Genomic DNA, 27,689 nt, shown 5'->3' on the forward strand with positions numbered 1-27,689 from the left:
AGAAGCAGCATGGCCTAGTGGACAGAGTTTGGGCCTCGGATTTAGAAGGACCTGAGTTCTAACCCCTGCTCAGCCACTGTAAGTCACTTCACTTCTCCGTGCCTCAGGGCCCACGTTTGAAAAACGGGGATTAAGACTGTGAGCCCCATGTAGGACAGGGACTGGGTCCAACCTGATGATCTTGTATCTATCCTAGCGCTTAGTACAGTACCTGGCACACAGTAAGTGTTTAACAAATACCACAAAAAATAAATGTCCAACTTCAGGATCCCAAAGGCCACTTGAGCACCTGGAAGCAGTGGCAGGGACAACCTTCCAGCTACCTTGGGCAGAAGGCTGATGGATGTTTCTGTCTCTATATGTTGCCAACTTGCACTTCCCAGACAGTCTCTATATGCTGCCAACTTGTACTTCCCAAGCGTTTAGTACAGTGCTCTGCACACAGTAAGCGCTCAATAAATACGATTGATTGATTGATTGACTGCTTCCCCTCAGGAAGATGCTACATTACCACGGGTACAAAAGCTACAGAAAGGGAGCAGTGCTGAAGTTGCAATTTGCTTTGGGAAAGAAATGGGGGCGAGAAAGAGGGGAAACAGAGACAGGGGAATAAGAAGAGAGGGCAACAACTTAGTCATACAGGAAAAGGCAGCATATTATTTGGGAGACTGTCAGCAAAGAGTCTGGCATCAAGCTTCTGACCAAACTGAAGGTCTACACAGCTGATCCAACCTCCTTGATGGCTATGAGATCCAGACTCATTACAAATACCCTCTCTGGTTCCTTGAGAAGCAGCGGGTTGTAGCAGATAGAGCCTGGGCCTGGGAGTTGGAAGGTCATGGGCACTAATCTCAGCTCCACCACTTGTCTGCTGTGTGACCCTGGGCATGTCACTTCACTTCTCTGGGCCTCAGTGACCTCATCTGTAAAATGGGGATTGAGACTGTGAACCCCACTTGGGACAGGGACTGTGTCCAACCTGAATTACTTGTATCCACCCCAGCACTTATAACAGTGCCTGGCACATAGCAAACACTTAAATACCCTATTATTATTATTATTGAGCAGTTTCATTTGTGTCATCTAGGCATCATACTCAATATCAAGCAGCAAAGGAGGAGCACAAACAATAGAAATGAGGTTAGGCCTACTCCTATTTTTTTTGCTATTTGTTAAGTGCTTACTAAGTGCCACACACACTGTACCAAGTGCTGGGGTAGATGCGAGTGAATCAGGTTGGACACAGTCCATGCCTCATGTGGGGCTCACAATTTTAATCCCCATTTTATAGATGAAGGAATTGATGCATGGACAAGTGAAAAGACATGCCCAAGGTCACCCAGCAGACAAGTTGCAGAGCCGGGATTACAGCTCAGGTCCCTAGGACTCCAGGCCTGGGATCTACCCACTAGACCATGCTGCTTCTCTGTAGCAATAATAATAGTCATAATAATAACAATAATGATATTTGTTAAGTGCTCACTATGTGCCAAGCACTGCTCTAATCGCTGGGGGAGATACAAGGTTATCAAGTTGTTCCATGTGGGGCTCACAGTCTTAATCCCCAATTTACAGATGAGGTAACTGAGGCACAGAGAAGTTAAGTGACTCGCCCAAAGTCACACAGCTGACAAGCAATGTTCACCTCAATGTGAATTCGCAGGGTGGGGAGGGGATGTAGAACTGATACCCCAACATTCCTCTATAGTGAAGTCAAATGGGGAAACCAAATAATAATAATAATGATATTTGTTAAGTGCTTACTATGTGTCAAGCACTGTTCTAAGTGCTGAGGTAGATACAAGGTTAACAGGTTGTCCCACGTGGGGCTCACAGTCTTAATCCCCATTTTACAGATGAGGGAACTGAGGCCCAGAGAAGTTAAGTGACTTGCCCAAAGTCACCCAGCTGACAAGTGGCAGAGCCGGGATTCGAACCCATGACCTGACTCCCAAGTACAGGCTCTTTCATTCATTCATTCATTCGATCGTATTTATTGAGAACTTACTGAGTGCAGAGCACTGTACTAAGTGCTTGGGAAGTACAAGCTGGCAACGTACAGAGACGGTCCCTACCCAACAGCGGGCTCACAGTCTAGAAGGGGGAGACAGACAACAAAACAAAACATATTAACAAAATAAAATAAATAGAATAGTAAATATGTACAAGTAAAATAGAGTAATAAATTTGTACAAACATATATACAGGTGCTGTGGGGAGGGGAAGGAGGTAGGGTGGGGGGGATGGGGAGGGGGAGAGGAAGGAGGGGGCTCAGTCTGGGAAGGCCTCCGGGAGGAGGTGAGCTCTCAGTAGGGATTTGAAGGGAGGAAGAGAGCTAGCTTGGCGGATGTGCGGAGGGAGGGCATTCCAGGCCAGGGGTCGACAGCGGGACAGGCAAGTACGAGGCACAGTGAGGAGGTTAACGGCAGAGGAGTGGAGGGTGCGGGCTGGCTGGAGAAGGAAAGACGGGAGGTGAGGTAGGAGGGGGCGAGGGGATGGACAGCCTCGAAGCCGAGAGTGAGGAGTGAGGCTTTCCATTAAGCCACGCTGTTTCTCGTGTGCAGGAAGGACAATGCAAGAAGGACAGAGAAAAGGCTTTAAGAATGTGGTAGCCCTAGTGAATAGTGGGAGCCAAATGCAGGAGAAAAATTAGCCTAGCGAGCTGTAATCAAGGTAGGCCCTTTCTGAGCAAAAGTTTTAAAAGCAAATATGAAAATGGTGCCAGATGTTGCAAACGGCAAATAGGTTAGCAAGGGACAATCAATCATCAAATCTGTGGTGCATTTCATTGTCAGCCACAATGGCACCTAAAGGAAAACTTCACGCCATTTTCCGTGCCGGCACCTTTGACTAGCAAGGGGAATTTTTCACAGTTGTAATTAAACTATGTTCTGAGAATAAGAGTTTTGAAAATTAAAGGACGAAAATAAAAAAGTTAGACTATCTTTGCACTGCTTACATAATGAGAAGTAGCGTGGCTTAGTGGCAAGAGCACGGGCTTGGGAGTCTGAGGGCGGGGGTCCTAATCCTGGCTCTGCCACTTGTCTGCTGTGTGACCTTGGGCAAGCCACTTAACTTCTCTGTGCCTCAGTTACCTCATCTGTAAAATGGGGATAAGGAGCCTGCCGGTCTCACCTCCGCAGCATTGCCCAGGTCTGCCCTTTCCTCTCCATCCAAACCACTACCTTGCTGGTTCAATCTCTTATCTTATCCCGGCTGGATTACTGCATCACATATGTATATGTGTTTGTATGTATTTATTACTCTATTTTATTTGTACATATTTATTCTATTTTATTTTGTTAATATGATTTGTTTTGTTCTCTGTCTCCCCCTTCTAGATTGTGAGCCCACTGTTGGGTAGGGACCATCTCTATATGTTGCCAACTTGTACTTCCCAAGCGCTTAGTACAGTGCTCTGCACACAGTAAGCACTCAGTAAATACGATTGAATGAATGAAAAGGACTGTGAGCCCCAAGTGGGACAACCTGATTACCTTGTATTTACCCTAGCACTTAGAATAAGAATAATAATTTTGGTATTTGTTAAGCGCTTACTATGTGCAAAGCACTGGCAGTGCTTGGTACACAGTAAGGGTTTAAATATCATAATTATTACAATTTGAAATATTTCAATTACATGCATTTTTCATGAGCTTAATTACAGATATCAATGGAGTACAACTGTATTAATGTTTCCCACCCCAAAAGCCATGAAATTTTACTGCAAGACAAATGTAAAGCAAAATATCTTAATAATTTCACTACCTGACATATACTTAAAATATGATCGTATTAAAAGGGTCTCATGTAATTACTCTTCAGACATCTTGGTGTTAGCAAGAAGACTTTGTCAGATACCTGTTTGTTACATAGTTCTAAAAGCTTATCTGTCAGGCGAGTTGCATCTCCAATAAACTTCCCCAAAGATTCCTTCATGTGGATAGCTTTGTTTAGGATTTCCTTGCACCTATTCACCCGCGTAGGATAAGATGACTGCGAAATGGAACACAATTAATACCGATTAAACCCAATTCATGTACAAGCATTCGTCACCGACAGCATTTATGTACAAGCATTTGCCACCAACAGCATTTATTTATGTACAAGCTTTCGTCACCGATAGAATTTATTTACGTACAAGCATTCGTCGCTGATTGCATTTATTGAGAAGCAACGTGGCTTAGTGGAAAGAGCCCGGGATTGGGAGTCAGAGGTCGTGGGTTCCAATCCCGGCTCCACCACTTGTCAGCTGTGTGACTTTGGGCAAGTCACTTCACTTCACTGTGCCTCAGTTACCACATCTGTAAAATGGAGATTAAGACTGTGAGCCCCAGGTGGTACAACCTGCTAACCTTGTATCTACCCCAGCGCTTAGAACAGTGCTCGGCACATAGTAAGCTCTTAAATGCCATCATTATTATTGTTATCATTATTTATTAGATCAATCCAATTACTGAGTACTTACTCTGTGCAGAGCACTGTACTAAGCACATGGTAGGCTATAACAGAGTAAGTAGACACAATCACTGCTCTCAGGGAGCTCACAAACAGACATTAAAATAAATTACAGGTAGGGGAAGCAACCGGGTATAAGACTATGTGCAGGCATCAATATAAATAAATAGATTTTTAGATATAATAATAATAATAATGATATTTGTTAAGCGCTTACTATATGCCAAGCACTGTTCTAAGCACTGGGGTAGATACAATGTAATGAGGTTGTCCCACTTGGGGTTCTCAGTCTTAATCCCCATTTTACAGATGAGTAACTGAGGCACAGGAAAGTTAAGTGACTTGCCCAATGTCACACAGCTGACAAGTGGCAGAGCCGGGATTAGAACCCATAACTTCTGACTCTCAAGCCCGGGCTCTTTCCACTGCACCACACTGCTTCTCTATATACATATATACAGAAGTGCTGGGGGGTGGGGAGGGTGGAAGAGCAAAGGGAGTGAGTCGAGGTGACACAGAAGGGAGGGGGAGCTGAGGAAAAGGGGGCCTTAAAATCTTCCCTGCCCCTCACCAGCCTTCCCTCCTCCTTCCCCATCTTGGACTCTCCCGTCTTTCCCAGCAGTATCTCCAGAGGTCTTCCACCTCCTCTCAAAAAATTCCCCCTCCACATGAGCATCTGACCTCATTCATTCGCACCTTATCAAAACTCTCACCCTCTCCCTTCTTCCCTGTCTGGACTCCATCTTCAACCGTTCACTTTCCAGGCTGCTTCCCCACTGCTTTCACACATTCCCACGTCTCCCCTATCCCCCAAAAAACCCTCCCTTGACCCCACGACTCCCTCCAGTTACCACCCCATCTCCCTCCTACCATTCCTCTCCAAATTCCTTGATCAAGTTGTCTACACCCGCTATCTCAAATTCCTGCCTTTCAATTCTCTCCTTGACCGCCTCTCATTTAGCTTCTGCCCTCTTCGCTCCAAAGAAACTGCCATCTCTGAGGTCGCCAATTACCTTCTCACCAAATCCAACGGCCTCTAGTGAACCCTAATCCTCCTCAACCTCCTCTTAGCTGCCTTTGACACTGTGGACCTCCCCCCGGCTCTTGGAAACATTATCTAACCTTGACTTCACTGACACTATTCTCTTCTGGTTCTTCTCCTATCTTTTTGGCCGGTCATTCTGTGTCTCTTTCACAGGCTCCTCTGCCTCCTACCCCTAAGGGAGTCCCTCAAGACTCAGTTCTGGGTCCCCTTCTATTCTCCATCTACACCTACTACCTTGGAGAACTCACTCGCTCCAACAGCTTCAACTATCATCTCTACATGGATGACTCCCAAATCAACCTCTTTGGCCTGATCTCTCTCCCCGTCTCTGCAGCCTCACATTTCCTTCTGCCTTCAGGATATCTCTACTTGGATGTCCTGCCAATGCCTCACACTTAACCTGTCCAAAACAGAACTTGTCTTCCCATGCAAACCCATCCTCTCTTTGAATTTCCCATCACTGCAGGCAATAGCACTACCTTCCCTGTCTCAAAAGTCCATAACCTCGGAGTTTTCCTCAACTCATGTTACTCATTCAACCTTCTTATTCATCTGTCACCAAATCCCGTTGGTTCTTACATTCACAACATCACTAAAGTCCGCCCTTTCCTCTTCATCCACACTGCTACCACGTTGATGCAAGCACTTATCCTATCCTGCTTTGATTCCTGCAATAGCTTCCTCCCTGATCTCCCTGCTTCCTGTCTCTCCCCACTCCAGTCCATACTTCACTCTGCTACCCGAATTATTTTTCTGAACACAACATTCAGTCCATGTTTCCCCACTCCTCAAGAACCTCCAGTGGTTGCCCTTCCACCTCCACGTCAAAAGAAACTCCTTACATCAGCATTAAGGCACTCAATCAGCTGATGCCCTCTTACCTTGGCTCAATGGTTCCCTTCTACAACTCAGAAACACACTTTGCTCCTCTAACACCAATCTACTCACTCTACTTCTATCTCATCTATCTAACCAACAGCCCCTTGCCCATGTCCTCCCACTGGCCTGGAACTCCCCTTCCTCCTAAACAACAGACCAACCCTCTCCCCACTTTTAAAGCCTTATTAAAATCACATTTCCTCAGGAAGTCTTCCTTAACTAAGCCCTCATTTTCCCTGCTCCCTTGACTAGACACTTTGACCTGTGCCCTTTAAGCACTGCACCCCACCCTCGACCCCACGGTACTCGTGAACATATCAACAATTTATTTTACTGTCTGTCTCCCCCTCTGGATGGTAAACTCCTGGTGGGCTGGGAACATGTACAACTGTGTTGTATTGTACTCTCCCAAGCGCTTAGTACAGTGCTCTGCACGCAGTAAGTGCTCAATAAATATCATTGACACTCAACTGATTAGAATGGGGGATGAGAGATTAATCAGGAAGGGCCTCTTGGAGGAGATGTGATTTTTAGGAGGGTTTTGAAGGTGGGGAGAGTGGTGGGCAGTTGGATACAAAGAGGGAGGGAGTTCCAGGCGGGAGGGAGGACGTGAGCAAGGGGTCAAGCTTCTACCGTGCACAGAGCACTGAACTAAATGCTTCGTCAAAAGAGACGTTTTCCACTTTGAAATACTACAGAACTCAACTTGAAACCACTTATTGCCTTTCTTAATGATTTACATTTAACGTTTGGGAGTAGCTGTGGCCTAGTGGAAAGAGCATGGGCCTTGGGAGTCAGAGGACGAGGGTTCTAATCCTAGCTCCGCCACCTGTCTATTGTGACGTTGGGCAAGTCACTTGACTTCTCTGGGCCTTAGTTTCCTCATTTCTAAAATGGGGATTTAACACCTGATCTCCCCCCTACTTAGACTATGAGCCCCCAGTGAAACAGGGACTGTGTCCAACCTGATTAACTTGAATCTACCCAGCTCTTAGAATAGTGCTTGACACGTAGTAAATTAATAACAGCGACCATAGTGATAATTTGCTAATATTTTTCAGATGTCACATTTTAAGTAATGAGGATCAAATCTTTACCAGAATATATGCTTTTATGAACTGGGTCTTTACCAGAGAAGTGGCAGTACCTATGACTTACCCTTTGACAATCTTACATTGAAGGAGGACCTTACATAGCTCTACAAACCTCACTCAGTTTTGGAGCTGCACTTTTGAGAATTAGGCTAATAATGAAATATCACTCTAAAGTGTGGACTTAACCAGGTCAAAGTTAAGTTACCACAGCACGATTGCTTCCTCTCCGACTGAAGCTTTAGTCCAAACTGCTTCTAGTGAAACAACCACTGAATCACATTTTAAAAGGTGCTTTAATTTCAGTATAGCTCTTGGCTTTTATTCAAATGGCAGGGATTTATTCGAATTCCAAGTTCTGTAAAAGCTGAGAGAGCTGGCCTTTTACTAAATGGGAGCTCTAGTAGCCTATGCTTGGGTCTGGGCTGCTCTGCTTTTATGATTTTCCAATGACCATTGATGTCCCTTCTCTTCGATCATTCTCCGATCCCCCCAGCATTCGCCGGCACCCTCTTCGAGGGTAAGGAAGAAGCTTACACTCATCCCTGAAAGCAGATACAGCTGCTGGGCCTCATGGGCTGTAGAAGCAAGGACCCCAGCAGGAAAGTCCCATGGGGGCCTACCCCATAGCACTTCTTATCTTTAAGTTGTATATTCTAAATTATTTAACATCTCTCTCCTCTAGAATGTTACCTTGCTGTGGGCAGGGAACATATCTGCTAATTCTGTTGTACTGTACTCGCCCAAGTGCTTACTTCAGTGCTCTGCACATAGTAAGCACTCCATAAATACCATTGGTTGATAGATTGATTGAATGAATAAACAGACACATTCCCTGCCCACAGTAAGCTTACAGTCTAGAGGAAGCACACAGTAAGTAATACCACTGATTGATCTAGAGCAGTGCAACTACTTTTAGCTACAGGACTCCCTGCCACTACAGTTTTTAAGAGAAAACCCCCAGGAGCCCCATTCAAATCTCTGTTTACAGCTGTGGGTTCAGTCCAGGACATCAATCAATCAATCGATTGTATTTATTGAGCGCTTACTGTGTGCACAACACTGTACTAAGCGCTTGGGAAGTACAAGTTGGCAACATATAGAGACAGTCCCTACCCAACAGTGTGCTCACAGTCTAAAAGGACATCAGTAAATCCCACAGTTCAAAAGAGTCTCCAGTTTCTAGGTAGCTGGAGGAGAGGCTTCAAATGGGCAGGGGCTTTCTAATAATCATAGCATTTATTAAGCACTTACTATGTGCGAAGCACTGTTCTAAGCGCTGGGGAGGTTACAAGGTGATCAGCTTGTCCCACGGGGGGCTCACAATCTTAATCCTCATTTTACAGATGAGGTTCCTGAGGCCCAGAGAAGTTAAGTGACTTGCCCAAAGTCACACAGTTGACCAGTGGCGGAGGCGGGATTTGAACCCATGACCTCTGGTCCAAAGCCCGGGCTCTTTCCACTGAGCCATGCTAGCAATATTGTGGGGGGGGGGGGGGGAGTGCAGGTGGAGGATGGGGGAGGGAAACTGAGTCCTGAGCCACATATTTCGCTCTTTCTTGGGCTCTCAGTAGCTGCAAAATTGCACGATGCTCCTCTTCCTTCAAGTTCATTCGTTCCTTCAATCATATTTATTGAGTGCTTACTGTGTGCAGAGCACTGTACTAAGTTGCTAGTGGGGAAGAGGAAGAGAAGTCCTAGTTTCCCACTGTATCAGCAGCAGGGTGCAGTGATGACGGTAAGAGAGTGGACCTTCGAGGAGCAGACTCCTTCCCTCCTAGCAGGTCAGCAGCATTAGTGGGATTGGGTGGAGCAGGTGTTGGGACAAATGCCGCCTCCCAAGTTTTCCGTTTTCTCTGTGCTTTCTTGGGAATTAATCAATCAATCAATCTTCTCCTGGGAGAAGCAGTGTGGCTTAGTGGATGGACCAGCGGCTTGGGAGTCAGGGGACACGTGGGTTCTAATCCCGGCTCCGCCACTTGTCTGCTGAGTCACTTAACTGCTCTGTGACTCAGTTACCTCATCATCAAATGCCATCATCATTACCTCATCTGGAAAATGGGGATTAAGACTGTGAGGTCCCCGTGAGACAACCCAATTACCTTGAATCTACCCCCAGCGCTTAGAACAGTGCTTGGCACATATACTATTATTATTAATAATAATATATTATTCCCCTGGGCCTGGAATGCCCTCCCTCTGCCCATCCGCCAAGCTAGCTCTCTTCCTCCCTTCAAGGCCCTACTGAGAGCTCACCTCCTCCAGGAGGCCTTCCCAGACTGAGCCCCTTCCTTCCTCTCCACCTCGTCCCCCTCTCCATCCCCATCTTACCTCCTTCCCTTCCCCACAGCACCTGTATATATGTATATATGTTTGTACATATTTATTACTCTATTTATTTTACTTGTACATATCTATTCTATTTATTTTATTTTGTTAGTATGTTTGATTTTGTTCTCTGTCTCCCCCTTTTAGACTGTGAGCCCACTGTTGGGTAGGGACTGCCTCTATATGTTGCCAATTTGTACTTCCCAAGCGCTTAGTACAGTGCTCTGCACACAGTAAGCGCTCAATAAATACGATTGATGATGCTGATGATTAATAATCAATCAATCAGTGGTACTTATTGAGCACTTCTTATGTGCAGAGCACTGTAGTAAGCACTTGGGACAGTACAATACCACAGAACTGGCAAACATGTTCTCTGCCCAAAATGAGCTACTGCAGAGCACTGTAGGAAGTGTTAGGGAGAGTACAAACAGTTGGGAGACGCATTCCCTGCCCACAACTAGCTTGCAGGCTAGAGGGAGAGACAAACCTTAATATAAATAAATAATTAATAATATACTAGGAATATGCTGGAGTAGCTCAAGGGATTCCCAGACTCCAGTTAGAGCAGTTAATATGCCAGCTACATCAAAGATGGTACTTATGTACATATTTGAGAACAGAGTTCTGCATACAGTAAGCACTCAATAAATATGATTGAATGAATGAATTAATATCTGTAATTTATTTATCTATACTAATGTCTGTGTCCCCAACCCCTCTAGACTGTAAGCTTCACTGTGGGCAGGGACTGTGTCTGCCAACTGTTATACTGTACTCTTCCAAGGGTTTACTACAGTGCTCTGAACACAGTAAGCACACAATGAATATGATTGATTGATTAAAAAAGTAAGTGGCCTGGGACATTCAAACAATAATAATAGTTCTGGCATTAGTTAAGTACTTACCCCGTTGTGGGGTAGGGACCCTCTCCATATGTTGCCAACTTGTACTTCCCAAGTGCTTAGTACAGTGCTCTGCACACAGTAAGCGCTCAATAAATACGACTGAACGAATGAATTAGGAAGCAGCATGGCCTAGGAGAGTCAGCATCAGCCTGGGAGTCACCTATCTGTTGGGTGACCTTGGACAGGTTACCTAACTTTGCTGTGCCTCAGTTATCTCATCTGCAAAATGGGGATTTTGGATTCCCTGATGAGGGAACTGAGGCACGGATAAGTGAAGTGACTTGCCCAGGGTCACACAGCAGACGAGTGGCAAAGTTGGGATTAGAAGCAATGTGACCCTCAGTGGCGGCACCCCAGAGAGTTTCCAGGTTTAGTCTTTTGAGACTGTACATTTTATCTGCAAACTGCTTCCTAAAGCACCAAGCAGAGATCGCGGTTCCACATCTGTAGCAGCTGGCAAATAAAATTTACCTTGACAATGCACTCCTTGCCCAAGAGCTCAACAAGAATCCTGGAAGCTAACCAGAATATTACGACAATGGCAGCAAAGAAATATTTCGAACCAAATCTGAAGAAATTTGCTTTGGAAGCTATTCTTTTGTGACCTTTGAAGGATACGCTTAGCTCTCCTTACCTGGAAGTCAAATCAGGTGATAAGCGTATTTGTTCTATTTATTTCACTTGTACATATTTACTATTCTATTTATTTTATTTTGTTAATATGTTTTGTTTTGTTGTCTGTCTCCCCCTTCTAGACTGTGAGCCCGCTGTTGGGTAGGGACCATCTCTATATGTTGCCAACTTGTACTTCCCAAGCGCTTAGTACAGTGCTCTGCACATAGTAAGTGCTCAATAAATACAATTGAATGAATGAATGAATAAGACTGTGAGACCCATGTGGGATAGGGCTGGTGTCCAATCTGACTGGCTTGTATCTACCCCAGCGCTTAGTACAGTACCTGGCACATAGTAAGTGCTTAAATACCATTTTTTAAAAAAGTGCTGGAATGGATACAAAAGATTCAGGTTGAACAGAGTCTCTATAATGCATTAGGCTCACAATATAGAGGAGGGAGGACAGGTTACACAGATGAAGAAAGTGGGGCACAGAGAAAGGTAAGTGACTTGCCCATGGTCACACAGAGGAGGGAAGTGGCAGATTCGAACCCAGGCCGCCTGATTCCCAGACCCGTGTTGTTTCCTTTAGTCCATGCTGTTTCTCAAACGTTAAATTATATTACTTTGGCCTCTAATTACTTTAAAGCAGTAAACGGTCTCATCTTTCTATTACCGCAATACAGTTTACAGAATCTAAGTACTTTCACTTAAAAATGAGCAGTCAATTCCCTATTTGACACAAACAAAAAAAGCAAAATCATTCAGAATGATCTCTAAGGGAATGAGTGTTTTTGGCCTTATGAACAGAAGCTTAGTTATGAAATTACCTTAGATACAGCTGTCATCATCCACATTGCCTGCTGAGGATAGGCCAGAAACACTTTGGCAATGATCTCCATCAAAACAACGAAGACTTCACTGTGAGAGTGACAGATTCTAGATATCAACTGAGAAAAAGCTGTCAAAAACTGATAGGGAGCCAAGTGATTCGTGTGTTCTGTGATCACTTTGTTTATTTTAGATAATTCATTTCTCATTTGTATCCGATCAGAACGACCAGCTAGGAAAAAAAAACCAAACCAATAAGTCAGGGTCACATCTTAAAGACATAGAAGTTTTTTTAAAATTTGAATAGCCACATTCTCTGCACACAGTAGGTGCTCAATAAATACGATTCAATGAATAAAGTTCTCTTTCTAAGTTACCTTTTCAGCGCCAGTATCATTTTCACCCATAATTCCCATACTTTCAAAAACAAAACCGTGATGACTTGAAAAATCACGTATGATTTGACTTTCTCTCCTTCCACCCCACTGTCAAATTCAATTGCATATAGTACACGAGGTCATCCCAGGCCGTGAACCAAGCTTTTTTAGAACTAATGGTCAACTATTTCTGATTATAAAATTGAAACAATCCATAAAACTGTGTACCTTTTTCCCATTCATACGCTTTAGCACCAAAATCAAGCCACAGAGATAACATTCTGGGCATCGACTGATAGATAAACTGGTTTCCAAACTGCAGAGACCTATGATCACAAAGTCACATGAGTTAGTGCAACAATTTTTTTTATTATACCATAAGGGGTGGAGGTGGGGGATGGGGGGCTGTGACAGTTACTACATAGGGGGAAGCCTGGCTCTATTGTCCTGAGGGTCTCGTTTGCTTCCACCTTGCAAGATATCATGATGTTCACATCTGGTAACACAACAACACGGGTAGAAATGTAACCACTCGGTCAAGAAAGATGCCTTCGCTAGCTGGGAAGGGTGGTTGAGATTGGAGGACCACAACGGAAAACTCTGCACTAGGCCTCTTAAATATCAACCACGTAGGGGCAAAGGGTGGAACAACCATTGAGATCCCTTCCGTAATCCCAGATTCCCTATCGAGGCGGTTACTGATTCGCCAAATGAAAATACCATGCCTTCCACCTCACCTTCCAAAATGAAGGACAATATATCGTATCAGATCCCCCTGCTTTTCCATCTTGTTGTCAGTGACCATAGGCATCAGTTTATCGTAATATTTAGCAAGGTAAAAGTGCCCATCCTCCCATTCTGGCAAACAGGACGTAACATCCTACGACAGAAGTTAAAATTAGATGACCGATGAGCTCCGTGGGAAAAAAAATATTTAAAATCTGTGTTTGAAGAAAAATAAAGCAACAGATTACGTGCATAATTTCTAATCACCAAAATCTGGAACCAAAACAGTTCATGATGTACACAACTAGAACGTGCTTTTCTCTGAGGGTAGGACTGCGTTCTAGCACCCCGAAAGGGTAAAAATCTCCTGAGATTCCCCTCAGAAGTGGCTTATTAATGAAGTGGTTATATTCAATAACAGGAGATTAACATATTGTTGATACTCCAATATTTTTAATATTGGTAATAACTATAAGAGAAGAGTCTAGATGGGCCAAAATTTAGATACTTTCCAACCTACTTTCTGTTATCCATGCTAATGCACACATAAGTTTCCATCATTGCTGTTCTCCCAATCTCTCAAGATCACAAGCCTGGCTTTATCCTTGTTTCTTCCTTTTCTTTCCACCCCCATACTCATCCCGTTGCCAGATCCTGTCAGTTTTTCCTCCACAACACTTCCAGGATCTGCCTCTTCCACTCCACCCAAACTGACACCGTGCTGATCCAGGCCTTGCCATTTCCTGGCTTGATTACTGCATCGACCTCCTCATGGATCCTCCTGCCTCCAATCTCTCCTTTCTTTAGTCCATCCTTCACTTTGCCACCCAGTTGACTTTTCTGCATACTTCTTCCTACTCCTCAGAAACCTCATTCATTCACTCAATCGTATTTATTGATTCCAACCTCCAATGGTTACCCTTTCCTCTCTGCACCAAACACAGACCCCCTTGACACCGGCATTTAGGCAATCGATCAGTGAGCTCTTTCTCCTCCTTATCCATTACACCTGAGCTCATACTCTTTTGTTTCTCTCCAGATCTCAGGCTCTCGTCTCCAGGACAGCAATCTCTCGCTCTCCCCTACACCTTCCCTGTCCCTAAAACACCCTCCCATTTCAAATCTGTCAGGCCAGAGATCTCCCCGGCTTCAAAGGCCTTCTAAAATCACAGCTCCTCTAATCTCTCCAGGTTACATCTTCCAGATTCAGCTCTTCTGTGTTACCTGGGCCCTCTTATACCCAGAATCATCTGAGCATTTATCTACGTATCTTCACATCCTATTACTTCTGCACTAACCTATACACCTATCACCTTTCCCATTCCCCTCTTACCTGTAAATTGCTATTTTAGGGTGGTCCCTCTTCTAGATTGCAATGTACTTGAAAATAGGGATTCTGTCTACTAACTCAACTGCACTCTCCAAAGTGTCTAGTACAGTGCTCTGCACACAGCAGCACTCAATAAATATAACTGATGCTGGTCACTGGAACCCACAGATCATTTAAAGACAGAGGCTAACCAGGAGTAAAAAGGTTTTAGAACAGGACTGTCATACATTAGCATATCAGGCTAAACAGCATGATCCTAAATTTCCAGATTTATCAGAGTAAAGCTAAAGATACTGCAAAGAATTACAGCTTCTACCCCAGGCTGAGTATTATTCTGCTTGCCTTATATTTTTTCATAACCGCATTGCTTTCAAAGTTGGCTGTTTCTTCCATAAAACGGCCAACGAGCAGCATAGCTCGACCGTGGATTAGCAGATTCCTGCTGTCGGCAGGGGCTGCGTTCTCCGGAAAACATAATTCAACTCCTTTCTGAAGAACTATCAGGGCCTGATGAACTTCGGCCTAAGAGAAGACAATTTAAAAATGGCTTTAGAACAAAACACCATGGTCCTCAAAGGTGCTGGGTTTCCTTGGTACGTGAATATACGAATTCATGTGGGCAGGGAATGCGTCTGTTACAGTGTACTCTCTTGAGAGCTTAGTACAGTGTTCTGCCCCCAGTAAACATTCGATAAATACAACTGACTGCCTGACCGATTAGGGTGATAAAACCTGTCTGCCCTCAGAAAGGCAGGTGGATATACGTGTAATTTTGAAGCCCCTTCTGTTCCAGTTGCCAACGATAACAAGGGGGGGAAGTGGTTAGGGAGCATGTGCACGTGATGGGGGTGGGCATGAATACAATACAAGTCTCTGGCCAACAAAAGCAGCAGCATCATCATCATCAATCGTATTTATTGAGCGCTTACTGTGTGCAGAGCACTGTACTAAGCGCTTGGGAAGTACAAATTGGCAACATATAGAGACAGTCCCTACCCAACAGTGGGCTCACAGTCTAAAAGGGGGATGATGTAAAAGCAGCATGATGTAATGGGTAGAGCCTGGGCTTGAGAGTCAGAAGGTCATGGGTTCTAATCCCGGCTCCATCACCTGTCTGCTGTGTGACCTTGGTCAAGTCACTTCACTTCTCTGGGCCTCAGTTACCTTGTCTGTAAAACAGGGATTAAGGTTGTGAGCCCCATGCGGGACAGGGACTGTGCAACCCGCTGTACTTGTATTCATCCCAACACTTAGTACAGTGCCTGGCACATAGTAAGCACTTAACAAATACCACAATCGCTATTATTATTATTACAAGGCGATCCACAATACAGCACCCACACAACTACATTAGAGGTAGGGCTCATTATGAGCTGAAGGATCATTCATTCATTTATTCAATCGTATTTATTAAGCACTTACTATGTGCAGAGCATTGTCCTAAGCACTTGGGAAAGTACGATACAACAATAAAGAGTGGCAATCCCTGCCTGCAATGAGCTCCCAGTCTAGAGTAGGGGAGACAGATATCAGTACAAATAAATAAAATTAGAGCTATATACATACGTGCCACGGGGCTGGGGGTGGGGGAAGAGCAAAGGGAGTGAGTCAGGGCGACTCAGAAGGGAGTGGGAGATGAGAGACTCACAGGCAGTTTGCATTCCAGAGTTTGGCCCTTTTGGTACATCTGTTCAAAGGTGAATCTACATAAATGTTCTACCATGCTTGTCTATTACTCTATTTACTTATTTATTTATTTTACTTGTACATACCTATTCCATTTATTTTATTTTGTTAGTATGTTTGGTTTTGTTCTCTGTCTCCCCCTTTTAGACTGTGAGCCCACTGTTGGGTAGGGACTGTCTCTATATGTTGCCAACTTGTACTTCCCAAGCGCTTAGTACAGTGCTTTGCACACAGTAAGTGCTCAATAAATACGATTGATTGATTGATTGATTGTCTGGAAGCTGGAAGCACCCAATGCCGTTACAACACGGAGGGCAGAGTGCTACTTCCTACCTAGATGCCTGTCACGGTGGTTTTCCTCCTGTCTTACCTTGGACCACAGCCACTTGGCTCTTTCCACATACAGTTCAGCCAGATGGGATTCCCCCGCATTCAGGAGAGCGTTGTACGCCGTCTGGTGATGTCCGGCCTTTCGGGCCACCCGGGCGCTCTGCAGCCAGCATTCGCCGACCAGCTCGCCATAATCAGGTCTAAAGGAATGTTCCAAACAGAAAGACCAGCTGGAATAAGTCAAAGGTTGTTTTCTACTTACTACGAGTTTATTTATTCTACCCTGACATATTTTCATTTTTGTATGGCCTCATTCTTCCTCCTGTTCCACTCTCAGGGAAAAATTTATGCCACCAGTCCTCCTTATTAGATTGGAAACACCTTGACGGCATGGACCATGTCTTTTGTTTCTGTTGTGTTTTCTCGGGCACTTAATACATGACTCCGCATATAGCACATGCTCGCTAAATACCATGACTGAATGATGCCCAATTCCCTCACTTGTAACTTCCATCCCATCCCAACCTTGCACCTCCTATCAGAGGCTCCCTGAAAAGAGTCTAGTTGAAGAGGTGCCCCAATAATAACGATAACAATAATAATGATGGCATTTGTTAAGTGCTTATTATGTGCCAAGCACTGTTCTAAGCGCTGGGGTAGATACAAGGTAATCAGGTTGTCCCATGTGAGGCTCACAGTCTTCATCCCCATTTTACGGATGAGGTAACTGAGGCCCAGAGAAGTTAAGTGACTTGCCTGAAGTCACACAGCTGACAAGTGTGTCCCCCTCCCCATCCCCCCACCTTGCCTCCTTCCCCTCTCCACAGCACCTGTATATATGTATATATGTTTGTATGCATTTATTACTCTATTTATTTTACTTGTACATATTTATTCTATTTTGTTAATATGTTTTGTTTTGTTGTCTGTCTCCCCCTTCTAGACTGCGAGCCCGCTGTTGGGTAGGGACCGCCTCTATATGTTGCCGACTTGTACTTCCCAAGCACTTACTACAGGGCTCTGCACACAGTAAGCGCTCAATACAATTGAATGAATGAATGAAGGAAAGAGGCAGGATTAGAACCCACGACCTCTGACTCCCAAACCCATGCTCTATCCACTAGGCCAAGCCCCCGGACCCTGTACATGTTGGCCGCCATGGCCGCTCTCGCCACAGCCTACACAATGGGGCCCTGGGGTTGAGGGGGCCGCCGTCTCCGCCGGAGGAAGAGGATGTCCTAGCAGCCCGCGCTACCAGTCCCTCCACTGAATTGTACATAATTGTACATAATTTGCAAGCAAATTTCAACTATCAACTTTCAGCGCTTAGAACAGTGCTTTGCACATAGTAAGCGCTTAATAAATGTCATTATTATTATTATTATTATCATCAATGGTTTTTAAAGAGCACTTACTGAGAGCAGAGTACTGTACTAAGTGCTTGATAGCGTTTAATACAACCAAGTCCATCCTCTAGACTGTACGCTCATTATGGGCAGGGAATGTGTCTGCTGGTTCTCTTGTACTCTCCCAAGCTCTTAGAACAGTGCTCTGCACATAGTAGGCGCTCAATAAATACCACTGATTGAGTTGGTAGACACATTCCGGCACATGAGAAGCATACAGTCTAGAGGGGGAGGCAGACATGAAAATGAATTACAGATATGTACGTAAGAGCTGTGAAAATCATTCATTCATTCATCCAATCATATTTATTGAGCGCTTACTGTGTGCAGAGCACTGTACTAAGCCCTTGGGAAGTACAAGTCAGTAACATATAGGGACGGTCCCTACCCAACAACGGGCTCACAGTCTAGAAGGGGGAGACAGACAACAAAACAAAACATGAGCTTAAGATTACAGATCCAAGTGCACAGGTGACACAGAAGGGAGAGGGAGTAGAGGGGACGAGAGCTTAGTCGGGGAAGGCCTCTTGGAGGAGATTTGATTTTAATAAGGCTTTGAAGGTGGGCAGAGTGGTCCTCGGTCATACATGGAGGAAATACAGCCCACAGGGAGGATATGGGCACCGAGTCAGTCGAGAGAGAGAGAAGAGCTCGAGATACAGAGAGTAGGTTGGGGTTAGTGGAGCAAAGTTTGAAGGATGGGTTGTAGAAAATCAGGGAGAGAAGGCAGAAGGGGGCAAACTGATGGAGTGCTTTAAAACCAAATGATAAGGAGCTTCTGTTTCCTGTGGAGGTGGATGGGTAGCCGCCACTGGAGGTTCCTGAGGAGTGGGGAGACACGGATTGAACTCATTTTAGAAAAATGAAGTGGGGAGAGACAGAAGGCAGTGAGGAGGCTGATGCAGTACTCAAGGCAGGACAGGATAAATGCTTGGATCAGCATAGCAGTAGTTTGGAAGGAGAAGAAAGGGGGGAATTTAGGGATGTCGGGAGGCTAAAACCGAAAGGATTTGGTGACAAACTGAATATGTGGGTTGAGAGGCGAGTTGACGATAACGCCAAAATTGAGGGATTGTGAGACAGGAAGGATAATGTTGCTGTCGACAGTGATGGGGGACAACAGGGAGTGGGTGGAAAGATGAGGAGTTTGGTTTTGTCAATCCGCTACAACCCCGTTAAGAAGCTCTATGCAGAAATGCCCTTGGGATATTTCCTAAATAAGGCTCTTACACGCAGCATTGTTAGTATAAACGACAAACCCTGAAACAGAAGCATGAAGCAAGAAAATCGTCCCACCCTTTGTTGAGGCTTAACAAAGCCCGCCGAAGTGCCAAAATGGGTTCCTTAGCTCTGTAGGAATTCTGGGTCATCTCTAAACGAGCCAGCCAGTTCAGGGAATCTCCAGGGTCACTGTCACTGGGAGACAGCTGGAGCAGGGGTCTGACGCTATGCTCTAATTCACAGAGCATGTGTAACCTAAGGTGGGGGGAGAAAACCGTTTTAGAAATAACTCGGTCTCGTTCACTGAAGTGTGGCATTTGAATTCATCCAATTATGCAAAGACTTTTTCCTTTGGATGTGAAATAATTAAAAATCTTGACAATCTGATTCATTCCACTGGTCTACCACTGTGGAAAAAAATATGAATGCGGATTTATAAATTTAATTATCTGATGTGATCTCCAAATACCTAAGAATAGGCTGGAAGTGCAGAGAAAAGAAACAAAATTTATAGTTCAACACTGAACTTTAGTACAGCACTCAACCGTGGCAATAACCCAAGGCTTCACCGATCCAGAAGCTTAGTTGCACCACTGCTCACATGGCTCAAAAACATATAGTTTTAAAAAAAATCTGATTAATGCAATTATGCATATTTTATGTGTTTCTCTTCAATAAGCACGAAGAGAACTTTTAAAATGGGTTAAAAAAGCATTGGCCATCTTGAATGTTTTCAAAAGGGATGTCAGAGTGAGCAGCTATTAATAACGACCAAAAACTTCTAGTCTCTTTCCCCCAGACATAAACACTCTTAAAATGCATTTTTTGACAAGATATCTGAAAATCCTCTCCATGAATTAATCGATCCCACTCTAAAAGAGTTCAATTATGAACGCATAGACTCCCACTGGCAAAACAGCTAAGATGTTAACTTATTAACACAAAACAAAATTCCCCAAATCTCTTTGGAAAAACATGTGCCAATTTAACAAGCTCCTCCACCTCATCATTTCCCTATTGGATTACAGGACGCAAATCGCGATGTGCCCAAGAGTCATCTCATTTAACGAAGCACAATGTTCCAATCATGTTATTGAAGACTTTTCAGAAAACTCCTGCCTGATTTTTCAGGTGAATTTTTACACCCTCAGAGCGGTAATCGAAACCTCACAATACCTGACAATATACTCATATCCTCGCTGGTATGAGCCTCTTTCAAAGCTAGCAGCTGAAAGAGGAACTATCTGCTCAGCTCTAACTACTTTCAACGTCTCATAAAAGGCTGCGGAATCTTTCTTTTTCGCAGATAACAACAGCTGTCCCAGTCGGACGCTCCATGCTGTGGACTTTCCATCTACGACAAACAAAGAGATGTTACAAAGGAGATTTCAGCACAAATGCAACATGTCACACCTCACAGCTGCCTGGACTCCAAAAATCAACCTAGCCTCTTATAGCCGAGTACTCCCCAGAAATCACTGTTTCGGGCCTCTAATGGGATTTAAAATTGTGTTTCAGATCACTTTAACACCTGAAAGGAAACCACTTCAGCTCAGTTTTGAATACTCAATCGTACGGGTTGCTTGGCTACCATGTACTAAGGCTGAATGTCAATTAGCATAGTCAGATTTTAAAAACCAAGTTTACCTGTAGCCAAATAATTTTCCACTAAATCCCACTGTGATAATTTCCACGCTGCCTCCACTCTGTAAGCGTTTAATTCATCTGTCCACTCACACCTACAAAAATAAAATCCAAAAGAGGCAACTAAATATTCAGGCTCATCAAAACTTGACATAAAACTAGAACAAAGTACTTGGCATTAATCCACTTTCTAATTCCAGTGACACATCAACAGTATTTCAACTTCTGAGTCCTTTCTCTTGTCTCAGTCCCTAAACAATCTTACTACAATTATTGAGGTAGTGTTATAATGGACCCGGGGTGGGGGCGGGTGGCGAGGGGGGGAAAAAGCAGCTCAAAGAGTAAGAGGAGCACAGAATCTACACCAAGAGCCAAATGGAGATTATAGCTACGGTAGCTGGAGCAAACAACAATGAGAGAAGCTGGGTACAGACATTAGGAAAGGCGAGAAAAGGTAGGATTTGGAAAGATGAGCAAAAACCAACAGAGAAATTGGAAGGCGTGCTTGTGGTCCACAGCAATGAAGTAAAATCCACCTGCTGCCATCTTTTCTGCATTGCAAAGCAGCTGCAAGCTTAACTGGATGCTGTTCTTTCCTCTACCTCTCTCCTACTCTAATGAAGATAGTTACCTACTTTGAAGAAACTTCACCCCAGGAAGTGAAGTATGTGATGATTTCAGGCCATTTGATCTGAATTCAGCGAGAGCAGTCACTGGAAGAAGTAACTGCTGATCCATCAGATAGGCGGGTGACTTACACACATATATTTTAATGTCGGTCTCCCCCTCTAATATGTCAGCGTCTTCAAGCAATGGTATTTATTGATGGCCTTCTGTGTCTGGAGAGCTGTAATGAGCACGTGGGAGAATGCAATGCAATAGAGTATGCATAGATGAGCCCTGTTCACAAGCTTACGGACTAGAGGGGGAGACAGACATCAAAATAAATCACAGAATTAAAACAAATCCCTTGTGGTCAGGAATTGTGCCTCCCTATTTTACTGTGCTGTACTCTCCCAAGTGCTAAGTACAGTGCTCTGCGCATAGTAAGCACTCAATATATACGACAGATTGACCGTTTAACTGGCCAGGAGAGGGATTTACGGACGGGTGTTCCCGTGATGGCCATCATCTCCGAATCCCACTGCAACAGCTGGGGGCCAATTCCACAAGGCCCCTAAACTGGAGGAAATCTGGTTTTGTGCGGTGTCCTCTGACTCCTAGAAAATCCCACTCTCTCCCCTGGGGAACCTGTGGGTCTGCTTTGCAATGCTTAAACAATGGCAGAAATGACACTCTGCTTCAGTGCCAGGACACTCTGGTCCGAGATTAATTAAGATTAAGTCTAATTAAAGAAAATTCTGACAATCCATTTGAGAGATAAACCTCTGAACAACAATGTGATCGTTGGCATGTTACTGTTCAGAAAAACTAAGCTAAAAGCATTCCTTCGGTATTGGAGCTAAATTTAATTATGTACCCATACTCTGCCCAGAGCCCACCTTTCTGGGAAATCAATATATCGAGCTCTCCTTGGTTTACAAGCTGAAATCATTTGAACTGAAAGAAACCAAAGTGATCAATACATTGCTCTCTGGCAGACTGACAAAGGCAATCAGAATTAAAGTCTTTATAGAGTTTGGGAACCGGAATTTTCGGGAACCAGAATTATAGAGTTTGGGAACCGCAATTTTTATCTTCCTTCTTCGCTTTCTTAAAAACTAGAGCAATTTTTTTGGCAATGGCATTTGTTAAGCACTTACTCTGTGCAGGCACTGTGCTAAGTGCTGGGGTAGCGACAAGATAATCAGGTCAGATACAGGCCATGATGCCGAAGGGGCTCACAGTTTTAATCACCGTTTTACAACTGAGGCCCGGAGAAGTGAAGAGATTCTCCCTCACTCTAGACTGTAAAGCTCATTGTGGGCAGACACATTGTTGTGCTGTACTTTTCCATGTGCTTAGTACAGTGCTCTGCATGCAGTAAGCGCTCAATAAATACAACTGACAATGAATGAACGATGGAATGAACTTGCTCAAGGTCACCCAGCAGGCAAGTGGTGGAGCGATAATTAGACCCCAGTCCTGTAGACTCCCAGGTTTGTGCTCTATCCACTAGGCAATGCTGTGAAAAAGTCAGTCAGTGAGTCAGTCGTATTTATTGAGCACTTACTGTGTGCACAGCACTAAATTAAGCATTTGGGAGAGTACAATACAGCAGAGTTAGTAGACACATTCCCTGCCCACAATGAGTTTGCAGTCTAGAGGAGGAGACAGTCATTAACATAAATGAATAAATGACAGATGCTCTGCACACAGTAAGCGCTCAATAAATACAATTAATTGATTGATTGATTGATTGATGTGTACATAAGTGCTGTGGGGCAGGGAGGGAGGATTGAATAAAGGGAGCCGGTCAGGGTGACACAGAAGGGAGTGGGAGAAGAGGAAAGGAGAGCTTAGTCAGGGAAGGCCTCTTGTAGGAGATCAATCAATCAATCAATCCGTATTTATTGAGCGCTTACTATGTGCAGAGCACTGTACTAAGCACTTGGGAAGTACAAATTGGCAACACATAGAGACAGTCCCTACCCAACAGTGGGCTCACAGTCTAAAAGGGGGAGACAGAGAACAGAACCAAACATACCAACAAAATAAAATAAATAGGATAGTTCACTGAATTAAGCATTTGGGAAAGTACAATACAGCAGAGTTAGTAGACACATTCCCTGCCCACAGTGAGTTTGCAGTCTAGAAGAGGAAAAAGTCATTAATATAAATGAATAAATGACAGATACTCTGCACACAGTAAGCGCTCAATAAATATGAGAATTGATTGATTGATTGATGTGTACATAAGTGCTGTGGGGCAGGGAGGGGGGCCTGAATAAAGGGAGCAGGTCAGGGTGACACAGAAGGGAGTGGGAGAAGAGGAAAAGAGAGCTTAGTCAGGGAAGGCCTCTTATAGGAGATGTGCCTTCAATAAGTCTTTGAAGTGGGGGAGAGTAATTGTATGTCGGATATGAGGAGGAAGGACATTCCAGGCCACAGGCAGGACATGGGTGAGATGTCGGCGGTGACAGAAGAGATCGAGGTCAGTGAGAAGGTTAGCATTAGAGGAGCCAAGTGTACAGGATGGGCTGTAATAGGAGAAAGATCTTCCACAGCTCACCCGAGACCACTGACAATGTTTACAACATCCAACCCAGGCGTGACAGCCTGCAGGATGGCTGGCAGGCTGCCAAGCCTTCCCAAACTTCTGTATTTGCGAAGAAAACTTATTCTGCCTAGAGAGTGCAGTCACCCACCCAACGTGCCCTTTGAGGAAATTCTGCCAAGGACTTTCTCTAGGCCCTAGGCATTCCTTCTGGAAGCAGAGCAGCTATGGAACCCATAGGGCAGCACGGTGACAGGAAGGTCGGAGCGTGTGAATTTGCTTCCAAGCCATAAGGAAGTGGGTCAGGGCAAATGAGTCTTTCCAACAATATTACCTGTTAGCATTCACTCCATTCACCTGAGTGATTACAGTAGACAACTGGCCAAGACCTAACATGGACTTTACTACGCCATGGTAGTGAATGATCTATAAATTGAGAAAGATTTGAAACATTAATACCATTGCAGTTATATAGTTCCTTTTCATACTAACTGAACCTCCAACACATTCACTGGTTCCCTTAACGTCCCTTCAATCATATTAGCACTTACCGTGTGCAGAGCACTGTATTGAGTGCTTGGGAGAGTACAATACAACAATAAACAGACACATACACCTCCTTCCCTTCCCCACAGCCCCTGTATATATGTATATATGTTTGTACATATTTATTACTCTATTTATTTATTTATCTTACTTATACATATCTATTCTATTTATTTATTTTGTTAGTATGTTTGGTTTTGTTCTCTGTCTCCCCCTTTTAGACTGTGAGCCCACTGTTGGGTAGGGACTGTCTCTATATGTTGCAAACTTGTACTTCCCAAGCGCTTAGTACAGTGCTCTGCACACAGTAAGCGCTCAATAAATACGATTGATGATTCCCTATCCACAATGACAACACCATCCATAAGGACCACCACAGGAACCTGGACATTTTAAGAAGGGCCCCCAGAAAGGGCACTAGCTACCGAGTGCTTTTGAAAGCTTAATATAAAAATAATGATGGTATTTGTTAAGCGCTTACTATGTGCCAAGCACGATTCTAAGCACTGCAGTAGATACAAGGTAGTCAGGTTGTCCCACGTGGGGCTCTCAGTCTCAATCCCCAATTTATAGACGAGGTAACAGGCACAGAGAAGTTAAGTGGCTTGCCCAAGGTCACACAGCAGACAAGTGGCAGAGCTGGAATTAGAACCCACGCCCTCTCTCTCATGTCCGTGCTCTTTCTGCTATGCCACGCCGCAAGAAGCGGCTCAGGGGTGAGAGGAGTCGGGGGGATTTGGCCCCACAGCACTCATGCATATATTTGTAAATTATAACATTTATTTATATTAATATCCGTCTTCCTCCTTAGGCTGCCAGCTAGTTTTGGGCAGGGAGCATGTCTACCAGCTTAGTTGTATTGTACTCTCCTAAGCACCTAGTACGGTGCTCTGCACAAAGTAAGCGCTCAGTAAATACCACTGCCTGATTGAAGGATGGCAGGTTTGAGTCAAAAGTTCTCCCTATCTCCTGAGTTGAGATATTTCCCTCCCAGCCCAAACCATTTTCTTCCAAATCATCCACCAGTTGCTCCCATCAAATGGTCCATCATTGGACTGGTGCGCTGGGCGGTCACAGCAGGCACTCCCTAAAGCAGAATAGGGCTCAGCTGAACTTGAGCAGAGGCCCAGCAGTAGTTCTGAACCATCTCTTCATTAATTTCATTTATTCAATCGTATTTATTGAGCGCTTACTGTGTGCAGAGCACTGTACTAAGCGCTTGGGAAGTACAAGTCGGCAACGTATAGAGACGGCCCCTACCCAACAACGGGCTCACAGTCTAGAAAGGGGAGACGGACAACAAAACAAAACATGGAGACAGGTGTCCAAATCGTCAGAACAAACAGAACTAAAGCTATAATGCAGTGTTTACGCACCCGAACTGAAGAAGGTACTGAAAAGAGCACTGATAAAACTTGTATTTGCTGTCCTCCTACCTGTGGGACTAGACTTATGGCTTCCAATGGGAAGGCTATTTCAGCTATTACTACTTATTGCCGGAAAAACGTAATAATTGTGGTATTTATTTATGACACCATACTATGCGCTGGGGTGGATACAAGCAAATCGGTTTGGACACGTTCCCTGTCCCATATGGGGCTCGCAGTCTTAATCCCCATCCTATAGATAACTCTTGAGCGGTATAGAGGGGTCCTAAAGAGGAGTCTAAACCAGTTGCCCTCAGGGTGATCCCCATTATGATGGCGCTACAGGCATCCTGGACTACCTTCAGAGTAGGGGGGAATCTCCCTTCTATTGCAGGGATTTTAACCTTTGGGATAGAACGAGTAACCTTTTGAGAAGCAGCACGGCCCTAGTGGATAGAGCCTCGGAGTCAGAAGGGCCTGGGTTCTAATCCACTTGCCTGCTGTGTGACCCTGGGCAAGTCACTGCACTTCTCTGGGCCTCAATCACCTCATCTGTAAAATGGGCATTAAGACTTTGAGCCCCTTGAGGGACTGAGACTGTGCGCAACCTCCTGGCTTGCTTGTTATCTTCCCAAAGGGTAAGTACAGTGCACGGCACAAAGTAAGTGCTTAAATATCAATAAAGAAATAAAAAAGCATGGAGGAATTTGCCAGCTTTCCTGATCCTAACTTCCCTGAAAGAACAGCAGGAACAGCCCTCTGGAGACGGGGATACAGGCTTTGTGGATGGGAAAGCGACAATGGAAATGATCTTATCCAACGGAGAATATTTCTTGGAGCAGAATGCCACAGAGACTCCAGAAGCCCCTGACAGGCCTCACCTGGGGAAACTGTGGTCTACTGGAAACAGAGCACTGTGCTGGAAGTCAAAAGACTGTGTGACTTCGGGCTAGTTACTTAACCTCTCCCTGCTTTTGGCTTTCTGCATAATAGACCAAGGAGAAATACAGATAACAATAATACTACTAGCATTTGTTGAGCCTACTATGTGCTAAGCACTGTACTTAAATGTTCCTGTCCCACTTGGTGTGCTCAGTCTAAGAGGGAGAACAGGTACTGAATCCCCATTTTACAGAGATTCATTCATTCAATCGTATTTATTGGGCACTTACTTTGTGAAGAGCACTATACTAAGTGCTTGGAAAGTACAATTCAGCAACAAAAAGAGACAATCTCTGCCCAACAATGGGCTCACAGTCTAGAAGTGCTAAGAAACTTGCCCCAAATCACATCAGAGACAACTGGCAGAGCAGGGATTAGAACTCAGGTCTTCTGATTCCCAGGCCCATGCTCCTTCCAAAAGGTGATACTGCCTCTTCCTTCCCAGTAATAATAATATTAATGATAATTATGGTATTTGTTAAGCGCTTACTATGTGCCAGGCACTGTACTAAGTGCTGGGGTGGATACAGGCAAATCGTGCTGGTCCCATGTGGGGCTCACAGTCTCAATCCCCATTATAGAGATGAGGTAACTGAGGCCCAGAGAAATGAAGTGACTTGTCCAAAGTCACCCAGCAGACAAGTGGCAGAGCTGGGATTAGAACCCAGGTCCTTCTGACACTCAGGCCTGTTCTCTATCCACTAGGCCACCCTGTTTCCCTCAGCTATGTATGTAAGTGCTGTGGGGCTGAATAAAGGGTGCAAATCCCAGCGCAAATACCCTCTGGAAATAGCAAAAAGCA

At 44.5% G+C, this 27,689-nt stretch overlaps 1 protein-coding gene across 1 annotated transcript in view; it reads right to left on the minus strand.

The window, feature by feature from the left end:
- Positions 1-27,689, minus strand: part of ATR (ATR serine/threonine kinase) — a 135,703-nt gene that overhangs the window by 26,349 nt on the left and 81,665 nt on the right. The window contains exons 30-39 of the mRNA XM_038746446.1: positions 24,367-24,458; positions 20,879-20,970; positions 20,408-20,585; positions 19,307-19,486; positions 16,645-16,804; positions 14,931-15,110; positions 13,270-13,412; positions 12,761-12,858; positions 12,155-12,387; positions 3,862-3,996 (exon numbers count right to left, since the gene is read on the minus strand). Coding sequence (XP_038602374.1) covers positions 3,862-3,996; positions 12,155-12,387; positions 12,761-12,858; positions 13,270-13,412; positions 14,931-15,110; positions 16,645-16,804; positions 19,307-19,486; positions 20,408-20,585; positions 20,879-20,970; positions 24,367-24,458 — 1,491 coding nt within the window. The remainder of the gene's footprint in view (positions 1-3,861; positions 3,997-12,154; positions 12,388-12,760; positions 12,859-13,269; positions 13,413-14,930; positions 15,111-16,644; positions 16,805-19,306; positions 19,487-20,407; positions 20,586-20,878; positions 20,971-24,366; positions 24,459-27,689) is intronic.

Source organism: Tachyglossus aculeatus, chromosome 1, assembly GCF_015852505.1.
Source record: "Tachyglossus aculeatus isolate mTacAcu1 chromosome 1, mTacAcu1.pri, whole genome shotgun sequence".
Classification (NCBI taxonomy): domain Eukaryota; kingdom Metazoa; phylum Chordata; class Mammalia; order Monotremata; family Tachyglossidae; genus Tachyglossus; species Tachyglossus aculeatus.